Source organism: Macadamia integrifolia, chromosome 6 (assembly GCF_013358625.1).
Source record: "Macadamia integrifolia cultivar HAES 741 chromosome 6, SCU_Mint_v3, whole genome shotgun sequence".
Lineage (NCBI taxonomy): Eukaryota > Viridiplantae > Streptophyta > Magnoliopsida > Proteales > Proteaceae > Macadamia > Macadamia integrifolia.
In genome coordinates this window covers 36,516,771-36,529,036 of record NC_056562.1, presented here as the reverse complement: position 1 = coordinate 36,529,036, position 12,266 = coordinate 36,516,771, and the positions used below count along the sequence as shown (strand labels likewise).

Below are 12,266 nucleotides of genomic sequence, written 5' to 3'. Positions count from 1 at the left end.
GATCTCCCAAGGAAGAAAGGAAGAAAGAGAAAGGAGATGGGGAAAGAGACAAGACAGAACAGGGCCTGTAGGGCCCTGTTCGTGTTTTTACATGGGCAAGACCGGCGGGTATAACCGGCGGGCCCCTACCCACCGGTGCCACCCGCCGGTGTGAGGCATTAGGACCGGCGGGCTCGACCGGCGGGCCCCTACCCACAGGTGCAGCCCACCGGTTGTGAAAATTTGGAAATTTTGAAATTTTTTTTTCTCTTCCCTTCTCTCCTCCTAGCATGATTACATTGATTCTCATTATTGATTATTATTCCTATGATTAATGTGCTATGGTCAAGTGGGACCATTGACATATCTGTTGGGGCCTTTGCCCTGTATCGTGGAATTAAGCTGCGGTTATTTACAGGCTATCATACACTACAACACCTTATGTGATGGCATACGATTGTGTGTCGAAATCTATTCTACGGTGTTTAACCAATATGGTGTGTGATATGTTCCAGGTACAGGGATACGATGGTACGTACTAGATCCGGTAGTAATGCCCGAGGTACCTCGCGGGATCCTCGTCCGGTCGGTCGACCACAAAATCCCAGGAGGTTCCGCTCTGTGGGGCAAACCTCACCTCCACCACCTCCAGAGACCCTTGGTCAAGGTGGGGCACATGGGGACCCACCTATGACTACACTCCCGGACCCTCCACCGGTTATCACACTGGGAGATGTTGCTACTATAATTCAGCAGTCGCAACAGGCTTTTCAGCAACAAATGCTTCAGCAACAGCAAGCATTTATGACTGCCATCCAGCAACAGTTGGACTTTTCTCAACCGGGTCAACCTCTCCAGGTACTCACTCCACAGGACCCGCCTGTAGGGTCAGGAACGGGACCACAAGTGGGGGGTACACCTCCAATCCCACCATTCGGTGTTCCTCAATATGGGATGCCTCCACCATACTCCTACTATCCTGCTTATGCTCCTAACTTCCCGGCGACGAGTAATACGTCAAGGGTAGTGGAGTCATTCAAGAGGAACTTGCCACCCGTATTCTCTAAGGTGGGGAGTGATCCTCTGGAACCGGATCAATGGATCCAAGAATTAGAGAAGATATTTGAGGTGCTTGAGTGCACGGATGCCCAGAAACTCATTTGTGCTGGGTTGCAACTCAAGAAAGAGGCAAATTCTTGGTGGCAAGCCTCCAAACCTATATTGATGGCTGCTCATCCAGAACCTACTTGGGAGCAGTTCAAGGAGTTGTTCTTGGACAACCATTATCCGCGCAGTTTCAGAGACCGAAAGGAGACTGAGTTCATGGCCTTAACTCAAGGAGGTAAGACTGTCCTTGAGTACCAACAACAATTTGAGAGTTTGTTCCATTTTGCCCCAAGGCATATGAGAACAGCTGAAGAGAAGGCATCAAGGTTCCTAAAAGGCCTAAAGGCATCTATTGGGTCTGTACTTGAGGTACTGGATTTGACCGAATATGGTCAGATTGTGTAGAAGGCCAAGACCATGGAAGATAAGCAAAAGGGTGAACAGTCCCTCACTCCTGGACTGTGGAAGAGAACAAATCCATTCTCAGATATGGGAAATTCCTCCAAGGTATACCGCGGATCATACAGTTCTGGGCCTATGTATAGGCAACCCTATAGGCCATCTGGCTACCCTCCTAGACCAGTTGGTGGTTCGGGTTCCACCTCTTTTCGCCCGAACACTAGTGTGGCACCTACAGCTCCAAGGCCACCTCGACCTCCATCTGCAATGGGTCAAGTGCAGAGGGGCCCCGCTCCAGTTCCGACATCTCAGATTCGTTGCTTCAACTGCCATTCATATGGACATTATGCGAAAGACTGTTCGGCCAGACCAGCCTTGCCCTCCAATCAGCCCTCTGCGTACCGACCTCTCTTACCTCGAGGGAATCAACCGCAGGGAAGGATGTATGCTCTATTAGTTGAGGAAGCTGAGGCCAGTACAGAAGTAGTTGCAGGTACATTTTAAATTAAGAAATTCATTATGATTAATATTGATGACCTTCTGAAATTATATGCGTTGTTATACTAGATATCCTACCCATATCAGACATTTAAAACTAAGGAGATGGGTTGTGGCATAAAGGTTTTCCACGTTAAAAAAAATGATATATTTTTTATTTTTTATAACTTTGTATTGTAGTGGTACATGCATAGTTACTATTCACATATGTACTATTCACAAATACTATTCACATGAATAGTGTTGAGCAGTATAGTGAAACATTATTTAGTGACGTACACATAGGTGGAGAAATTGAGTCATCATTTTTCTCAACGAGGGGTATCCAAACTCAACAAGCGGTATCATAGTAAGACACAACAACCCTTGGTGATTAAATCTGCAGTAGTAGAACACATGATTACTATTTAAAATTACAGTTCACGTGAATAGTGTTGAATAGTATAATCGATTTTTCTTTAATGACATACACATGTCAAGAGACTAACTCATCATTTTTCTCAACAAGGGGTATCGAAACTCAATAAGCGGTATTAGAGTAAATACACACACAATTACTATTCACAATTACTGTTTACGTGAATAGTATTGAATAGTATAATCAAATTTTCTTTAGTGACATACACACAGTTGGGGAAACTGACTCATCATTTTTTTTTAATAAGGGGTATTGAGACTCAACAAATGGTATAAGAGTAAGACCCAACAACCCTTGGTGAGTAAACCTACAATAGTAGAACACAAATGTTTATTATTCATAATTACTGTTCTAGTGAATACTGCTGAATAACATAGTCAAATTTTATTTAGTGATAGACACACAGGTGGGAAAACGGAGTCATCGTTTTTCTCAACAAGGGGTATCAAGACTAAATAAGAGGTATCGAAGTAAGTGATACATGCATAGTTACTATTCGTAGGTGTACTATTCACAATTACTGTTCACGTGAATAGTATTGCATAGTATACACACAGATGGAGAAACATAGTCATCATTTTTCTCATAAAGGGATGGCAAGATTCAATAAGTGGTATCGGAGTAAGACCCAACAATCCTTGGTGAGTAAACCTGCAGTAGTATAACACATGTGTACTATTCACAATTATTGTTCACCTGAATAGTATTAAATAGAATTGTCAAATTTTCTTTAGGTACACAGGTGGAGAAATTGAATCATCATTTTTCTCAACAATGGGTATTGAGACTCAACAAGTGGTATCAGAGAAAGACCCAACAATCCTTGGTGAGTAAACCTGCAATAGTAGAACACATGTGTACTATTCACAATTATTGTTCACATTAATAGTATTGAATAGAATTGTCAAATTTTCTTTAGTGACGTATACATAGGTGTAGAAATTGAGTCATCGTTTTTCTCAACAATGGGTATTGAGACTCAACAAGTGATATCAGAATAAGACTCAACAACCCTTGGTGAGTAAATATGCAACACTTACCGAGCGGTTATGGTTGAATGGTCCAAGTGTTATCAGACTCAAGGATAGTGGAAGTTTTACCTGGACGAGGTCCTGTGATTTTTCCCTCTGGTAGCAGAAAGGTTTTTCATGTAAAAACTAATGATGTATTTTTTTTATTTTTTGTAACTTTGTGCTGTAGTGGTACATGCACAGTTACCATTCACAAATGTACTATTCGCAATTACTATTCACATGAATAGTGATGAACAATGGTGAATACTATTGAATAGGATAGTCAAATTTCCTTTAGTGGCATGTGTGAAAACTGAGAGTCATCGTTTTTCTCAATAAGGGATATCGAGACTCAACAAACAGTATCAGAGTAAGACCCAACAATCCTTGGTGAGTAAACATGCCTTTTAGATACCTGCAACCAGTAGAACACTTACCGAGCTTGTTGAATGGTCCAAGTGTTATTGGACTCAAGGACATGCATTTCATTGGCCATAGTTGCATACCACAAAAGTTATGGTATAATAAGTCCAAGGTTTCTCTTGAAAACATATATTAAAGCACAATAAGAATGTGAGAAATGAGTCAATTGAAGATTGAATAAGATGAGATGTACCTGATAAAAAAAAAGGCTAGTGAGTTGTCGTGAAGGATCTTCGAGCTTGCATGTTGGAAAATGTGGTCTAATAGATCGACCAACTAGAGGTGAAGAGTAGGACTTGTGGTTGGACTGGTGAAATAAATGCATCAGAAAAAGAAATTATTATTTCACAATACTATAACTCTATATATTTCAAATCGGATAACTAAATCAATATTGGTCAAGGTTGTTAGATTGTGGCCTATATAAACCTCATGTTAGGCCCATATACTCTGTAAAATATTGGGGAGTTAAAAGTTAATATTGTTTAAATGAAATTTGAATAATTTAAATTGTGTTGACCATTTTTACCAAAAATAGATTAAAACCATAAACTTGGAACAAGTTTTTCAAGACAATTTAAATTTCATTTCAGGCAAGTTTGTTGGATTGTGGCCAGTATAAGGCTTATGTCAACCAACTCTAAGAGACAAACATAAACAATAATATTGGGGAGTTAAAGTTAATAAATGAAATTTGAATAATTTAAACTGTGTTGCATATCTAATGCTATGCAAATAATAAACTATTTAAATTAAAAATAAATTAAAACCATTTGTTTTTTAAATTGGACCTCATAAGATCACAAATGGAATATTTTAACCAATTATTATCTAATGCTATGAATATAATATCCCATTTTAACCAAAAATAGATTAAAACCATTCATTTAAAAGTGGGTTTCATAAGATCACAAATGAAATGTACCACGCCCTATTTACCATTTTCTAATATGAGGATTTTGGCAATGAAAAAAAAAAAAAATACATATCAATACATGAGATTCTCGCATGTGCGAGATCCAAAGGGATTAAAATTACACAACCTTACCCCTTAAATGTCAAAAGATATATGGTACGTTTGACCATCAGATTGAACTCTTGAGATCCAAACGGATTAGAGTTACACAACTACACAATCTTACCGTTTGACCATCAGATTGAAATCTTGAGATAATTGCCACAAGATGTCCTTGACTAACCTCACAGCATCTATTTATGCCCTCTTTTTGGCCATATTTGACCGTTCCCGAAGTGGTATTCCTCCTCTGTAGTTGTAATTAAAGTAGTGCCCAATATCCCTTCATCCCTTAAGGAAAAAAATATTTCAGAGTCAATAAAAAAAAAATGGGGGTTAGCTTCAAACGTAAAACAAATACATCAGCTGCACAGAAACACCTGTCTGCCAAAAGAACAATCAAGGGATCAGTAGGAAATAGCACATTAGCATACAAGTAGAGCTTTATTGAGCATTTGACACATCGAACAGCTTAGGTAGAAATGGAGTTGGATCTCTTTCTTCTCTGTTTTTATTTGAAGGTTCCCATTTTGCAGTCAGAAGTGGGAAAATCGACCCATCTTCTTCTTCTTCTTCTTGCCTTTAATTAATCATATGGTTAAGTTAGCATTGTCAACCGGAGATCCATCTCTTCTTTCATCTCTATTGGCGGCGGAAATCATTTTGAAAAGTCAATTACTTTCTCTGTTCCACTCATCCTGCATGGTCACTATCTCAATTGTACTTTCCATGAAACCAGAACCTCTTTGTCTCTCTCCCTTGGATTCTGTTTTGTTTTCTGTACCATTTCTAAGTTTCTCAAAGCTCTATGTGGGATTTCGTTGGCCCAAGCTAGAGGTTTAGGTTTTGTGTTTCAGAGGGTAGATATTGTAGCAAATCTATGGTGGAAGAAGGGGCGGTAGCAGCCGTAAGCCCTGTTCCTTTTTATTTGTAAAGCCCAAATCCGCTATGAAGCATGTATGAAAAGTTGTTTGAATAGCTGATTCTCTCTATCACATTGATGAAGACTGCAAGTTAATTATTGAGAAAAAAAAAACCATTTCTTACCAAGAACATAAACCTTACAGCGTTCTTTCCTGCACAACTCACTTCTTCTCGTCCAAGAGAACTGTAAATCCAATTTATTTTCTGGAAACCAAGGTCTCAATTTTTCTGGTCAAACGTCCAAGAGAACTGTAAATCCAATTTATTTTCTGGAAACCAAGGTCTCAATTTTTCTGGTCAAACCCATTTGATCCTGAGGGAGAAGAAAAGAGGGAGCTGGAAGGAACAAGAGAGAGAGAGAGAAGGACCATTATCTCCCCGGAAAAAAAGAGGGGCTGGGTTGGTTCATAGTAGGAAACAGAGAAGTTTGGGAAGATGGGTTGTGCTCAGTTACGATATAACCCTTTGTTAAGAAAATTAGTTGAAATTCTTGGATTTTATGGATTTTTTTCGTCATTACCCATCAAATAATTTAAAAGAGCAGAAATATCACATACCAAGTTCTACAGCTTTCATACAGCTACCATTTAGACCATTAGTTGCTTCAGCCTCAGTAGCTGAAGAAATGAGCAGGTTCTTGATTCACTTTATCACCAGTCTCCTGAACTTGCTTCAAACCTGAAGAAGGCCCTTCATCCAGTTCAGATGTCATGGACTTTGAAACTGAATTAGAAAACTTAAAAAATTCTTGATGCATGGCTGATGGATTTTTCTGGAAACATTCAACAAAACATAATTTTCAAATGAATTCGTTTTTAAACCATTTTCTAATAATATGAGGATTTTAGCAATGAAACAAATCTAATCACAAAAATTCAGACCAAGCCAATCATAATCAACCTTACCAAGGGGTGGCTGTTGTGGAGCTGAAAATGCTTGGTGCATTGGCTTATGGGTTTTCTCTGGAAACATTCAACAGAACATCCGTGCTCATATATTTCAATTCTATGAGTCAGTGACTTCTTTTCTATTGGATAATATTCTACTGCATCTGAAGGAGCTACATGCAACAGAGATTGTTTTCTTTTCGAGGTCTGGATGCGCTGAAAGAATATTGTGGATCTCATGAATATTATTTTGTATGCCATTTGAAGATGGAGTTTCCAGTTGGAAGTTATCAATAGCAATGCTAATTGGATGCCATAGAGAAATAGTAGCATAGATTGCCAGAACTTAGGGAGATTTTGACTGAACAAGCGCAAGCCCGCCCATTCACATTTGAGGCCAAGTTCCATAATTAGTATAATATGTGGGAGAGTTTGTGTAGAAGTGGCAAATCAAGTTTGTGTTTTTAACATAAAACTATAGGTTTGTATTATGGACATCCTATTTAGTTTTACAGGATAAAGAAATATCTCCACAAGGCCCATTTTATCTAAAGATTATGTCAACATAAAAATACACACAAGCCAGAATTTCAGAGCTCTCCCATGCTAACAGGAGCCAAGCGGCTTTTTCCACACATACAAATGAGTTGAAGGGGAGTAAAGTAAGAATATAGATTCTCCATTAAAAAAAAATATTATTAGAAAATTATTGAAAAGTAATCATGAAATCTAAAATCACCCCTCGCAATGTATGATTCTATAGTAACACAGCCGAAATGATAGTCAACATTTTTGTTCTGCTAATGAGGTATATTTTGAATAGAAAAAGAAGAAAGGGGGAAATAATTAATAACTTAGTAATTGAAAGATATAGCAGGCTTAATAGGAGGGTTTGATCTATTATTACCTCTTTTTGATCAGCCATAGAAGCCTTAATAAAACGAACAAGAAAGACATATGGTGTAGGCACTGTTAAGCTCCATTCAAGCTTTTCTGAGATTGCCTACTCCATGGCAAAAATCTGTTCTCCAGTGTATTATGCCATGTCTGAAATGGAGACAAAGTTGGGTACCTGCGAAACCCCGAAGCATTATTTAGAAATGAAAATAATTTTCACAAGTTCCAAACAGAGAAGTACTGTGCAAAGCAATGTAAATCAAAACACAATAACAAACTAAATCCCATAAATAAATATGTATCTCTGGAGCCCATAATTCCTCATCTTTGCTGGCTATAGCATGGCACCTATTCCAACTAACTGCAGTTCCCTCCTTGGGACTACTTTCATGGAAAGAAATCTATCAACTATATTGATAGTGAGATAAAGAGTTTCAAGCCTAAGTTCAAATTTGTAGTGAACTTCTATCATTCAGTCCATAATAATGGCTCTCATTCTCTCATTAATATTAGGTTGCTTGCCCATGTAATCGTGGATGTGACTTGAATTCTGCAAGGGGATTAAAAAGATCCACATATTATCAAATACAGTCACAAACAGCTAATAGTGGGAAATTGGAGGAAGAAGTACCTCCTCAGTAAAACTTATATAGGTCTTCCACATAGTCAACCATGGCTAGATGATTGTCTACATCTTCTGTGTCAATGTTGACAATGGGATCACTTGATTTATTGATCCTGAAGAGGGACCAATAAAAATATGACTAGGGAGGGAGGGAGGGAGGGAGAGAGAGAGAGAGAGAGAGAGAGAGAGAGAGAGAGAAATCACTCAAAAGGGTATGTCTAAAAACAATTTATGGAAAGGGGAATGTAAAGCATAAGATATCCTAAAAAAACTACCTTGCTTCGAGCTGTTAGGAATGATGCGAGGGTCTGCTGATCTTTTTACGCCTTGATGTTTTCTGGATTGCATTTATTCCTTTCTGCTCCGGGCTTACCTCCCTTGATATATCTGTCTTTGGCTTTTTATTGACCTTCTTCTGAGCTGGTTTTGCTGGCACAACTCCTTTCTTCTCCACAGGTCCAATAAAAATTTTTGGTGCTGGTTTTTTCTGGTAAGAAGGATTCAATATATAGAATTTATTTGTTTTTGTGTAATTCCCTAAAATCAGATTTAGAAAATTTCACAGTTAAGTTCTCTAGAGATTTACCTTAATATTCTCTGCTACAGCAGCAGCTTGTGCATTCTAAAGTAATTGTGCACAAAAACTCCTAAAAAAAGGAAAAAAAGAGCAAATAAACCATCTGCAGAAGACAACTAGAGAGAGAGAGAGAGAGAGAGAGAGAGAGAGAGAGAGAGAGAGAGAGAAGAAGGGTGTGGAAGAGATGGGTACCTCGTTAGGGGATGGGAGAACTCTTGCTTCGGCTTCCCAATCGATGACTTGCACAGGAACCAAATTCCCAATATCTCCAAGTGCTTTCCGGTTGTCTCCTTTTCCCAAAGGGATCTTCTGTTTCCCTCCTCCACCTGCAATTTCTGCACCTACATATATCCATGACTCGTTAAGATCAGAGAAAATAGAGAGAATCTGTTTATGGAAAATAAGATAAAGAAAACAGAGAATGTTTACAGAAGATAGTATCTGAAAAGTTAGATCAAACCCAAAAGTAAAACCAAGAGATCCAGCATGTACAATTATTCATAGGGAATTCAAAAAACCCCAATAAAATCGTGAAATCAGCTAATGAAGAAAATCAAAATCTACAGATCCTATCGTGAACGAATCTTTTCCTCAGGCATTAATCAAGAAATACATCAGATACAAGCATATAACGAAAGAAAAATTTTCAGGCCATCATTTGAAACTCGAAATCCTGAAAGCTGCGAATCAAAAGATGTAACAGAATCTAAATTCAAGCAAAAAGGAAATTCGGAAAAGCAAAACCAAGAGATCCAACATATACAATTATTTATAGGGAATTCAAAAAACCCCAATAAAATCGTGAATCAGCTAATGAAAGAAAATCAAAATCTACAGATCCTATCGTCAACGAATATTTTCCTCAGGCATTAATCAAGAAATACATCGGATACAAGCCGACAATGAAAGCAACATTTTTAGGCCATCATTTGAAACTGGAAATCCTGAAAGCCGCGAATCAAAAGATGTAACAGAATCTCAATTCAAGCAACAAGAAAATTCGAAAAAGCTTAATAGACTGCCCATGAAACTCCTAACACACAGCACCACAATACCTCTAGCTAGCTGCGTTACAACTGGTTTTGACGCCATTTCTGATCTGTCTCCAAAATCCCAGAACACGATCAATGATTCCAAGAACGGGGATGGTGGGTTTAGAATTTGCTACCCACACAAAGAATGAAGCATCTAGACTATGCCGTCTTCCTCCCCCTCTTCGTTCTCTATCTCTCTCTCTCTCTCTCTCTCTCTCTCTCTCTCCTTCTTTCTCCCTCTGTTCGTCGTCTGATTTGTTTCTCTCCTTTTTAAGAAGGCTTCAAATTGTCTCCCCCAACGGTCTTCTTGAGTTAAAATCTCAACCCTTGGATGAATCCATCTTATAAAATTCTCACGTCGGTTTCCTTCTGAAGCCCCACTTTCAAAATCTCCAACGGTGAACTCTATCGCACATGAAATGACCTCTTTGACCTCAATTCACAAAGCCACTCCGTTCCCCTTCTTTGGTACACTTCCCTACGCCTCTGCCCAGAAAATCCTCCCCCCTAAACTACATGTTGGTTATTTTTGCCAAGTGGCATCATTTGTTGGCAATATCACTATTTGTCATAATCTTGGTGTGCAAAGATAGGGTGTAGAAGTTCACCATAAACATAAAGGGTGTGAAAGATTAGTGCTAACGTAGTTGACAGTTACATTTATTGTTAGATTGCAGGTACTCAAGACTCAATAGATATTGGTGGATAGATTGCAATTACCTAAGAGATCAAGGGATTCTCTTTCTAACCAAGAAAAAAGGACAAGTGTTTTTTCCATTCGAGAGCTACCCTTATGCCTAGACATAGCATGCCTCCATAGATATGGTGGTCATTATGTATTCTATGTGTCTATGGCGTAGAGTTCATTCTCACATAAAAAACCTCAGTCAAAAAAAAAGAAAAAATCTCTCATGCCTCCTCCTCCACACCCCCCAACCGTTTTTTTCTTACCCCAACTAGAATATACGCTAGTGAGGATTTGGATCCTCCCCACTCCCCCTCCACATAGAGAGAGAGAGAGAAAAATCAGGAGAGGGAAAAATTGGAGAGAGAGACAAAATCCTCACTTTTCCCTCTCCAGACCCCCTGATTGGAGAGGATTTGAATCCCTCGAGTCATGGATCCATCTCCTTTGTGGTCCGATGGTGGTGACAACGCACATCCGACAGCCTAGAGCACCCAAGCACGAACCTCGACACACGGGCGAGTGTCTCAAGGTGCTCCAAGCCATCAAATGTGTGCTGCCACCTCTGCCACGCTGTAGAGGATCCCCATCCCCACAAGTCACAGGGTTGAGGGTATTGATCCAAAAACCCGGTCAATCAGAAACACCATTACCTTGTATAGGAAAATTGGAAAATTTAAAAATTTTCCCATCATTTGTCATACGCATCCATGTCAACATGAAGGATAGGATTCAAATACCCAACCGAGTTGATTGAGTTTTATAACACGCTTAGCTTTGTGTCAAATGATTTTATCCATATAGATCACATGATTGATATAAAGCGGGATTACCAATCTTTAGAATGTTATCTTTCCTCTTTCAGAGTTTTTTCTTTTAGGTTTTGTTAGTGACAGAATATAATTCCAAATTCAGTTGCATTAAACATTGCTATAATCAGATTTTCCACCACTTCTTCAAGATCATCACATAATGAAAATATCATCCATATTTTTTTCAATAGCTTATGAGCCCTATCGTGCTTCAACTTCATATCATAGACGTCCTTGAAACTGCTAGTCAAGAATTATCATTAGCGACTTAATTTAGATAAGGATGCAAGTAATATTAATAAGAAGAAATATCACTCCCCTCCCCTTAACTACGGCGAAATATCAAGTTCCTCCTACACTTTTTTAAAAATATAACTGCCCTCCCCCTAAACTCAAAGATTCTATCTATCATCCCTCACCGTTTGAAATGACTGTTAAGTCCGCTAAATTTTTTTCTAATATTGAAACTACCCCCACCTTTTCTACCAAATCCGATTCCACTCCATCCTTCGTCTTTAACACCATTGAATACAAACAAAACGAATACTAATGAGGCTTCTTCTCTTCACAGAAAACCATGGTTGCTTGTCTGTCTAGGCACCTCTTCCTCTTTTTCTTCTCTTTGATCTCTCTACTCTCCTCCATTTTTTCATTGGCGTATGACAAATCCACCACTCTCTCTCAATGTCGTCTCTATGTTATCCGTATGTGGAAGTATCGACGTAATGTCATAGAGTTATTTTGTCAATAGCTAATTGCCAGACACAAAGGCCATTCTACGGGCAGTCAAGCAGAAATCTCAGAAGGGGGGAGCTGGCTACTAATGCATAATTGAACTGCTTTCAAAGTACATACATCACCCATAAGATCACAAAACTTCCAATAAGCCTCACATTTAAATTAAAGGGCAATTTTTTTCAACAATGCCCCTTTACTATTTTTGGTCTCATATGGTATTTTTTAATTATTTTCT

The 12,266-nt window shown here is 38.7% G+C and overlaps 1 protein-coding gene across 15 annotated transcripts; it reads right to left on the bottom strand.

Moving 5' to 3' along the window:
- Nucleotides 1-2,808: 2,808 nt before the first annotated feature.
- LOC122080616 (G2/mitotic-specific cyclin S13-6-like) lies at nt 2,809-10,035 on the bottom strand. 15 transcript variants are annotated; one of them, XR_006140852.1, is made up of 8 exons: nt 9,818-10,035; nt 8,955-9,103; nt 8,772-8,832; nt 8,461-8,672; nt 7,571-7,735; nt 5,037-6,454; nt 4,031-4,144; nt 2,809-3,955 (listed from the first exon to the last, which is right to left on the bottom strand). XR_006140852.1 is itself a non-coding variant. In XM_042647409.1 (3 exons), exons 1-3 carry the CDS (start codon nt 9,852-9,854, stop codon nt 8,773-8,775), a joined length of 246 nt encoding a protein of 81 aa, XP_042503343.1. In that variant the 5' UTR covers nt 9,855-10,035; the 3' UTR covers nt 8,772. The 15 variants fall into 15 exon arrangements, 2 of the variants coding, with proteins under 2 accessions (XP_042503343.1, XP_042503345.1); XR_006140853.1 differs by having other exon boundaries at nt 2,809-3,237; XR_006140851.1 differs by having other exon boundaries at nt 2,809-4,144; nt 5,037-5,143; nt 6,334-6,454.
- Between the last annotated feature and the right edge of the window lie 2,231 nt (nt 10,036-12,266).

Excerpts from the sequence above, each read along its gene's own strand:
- LOC122080616 (XM_042647409.1), bottom strand. The coding sequence starts at position 9,854 with ATGGCGTCAAAACCAGTTGTAACGCAGCTAGCTAGAG. Across the intron at positions 9,104-9,817 it reads TGTAACGCAGCTAGCTAGAG|GTGCAGAAATTGCAGGTGGA; the intron begins GTATTGTGGTGC and ends GGATATATGTAG. Across the intron at positions 8,833-8,954 it reads TTCTCCCATCCCCTAACGAG|GAGTTTTTGTGCACAATTAC; the intron begins GTACCCATCTCT and ends TCCTTTTTTTAG.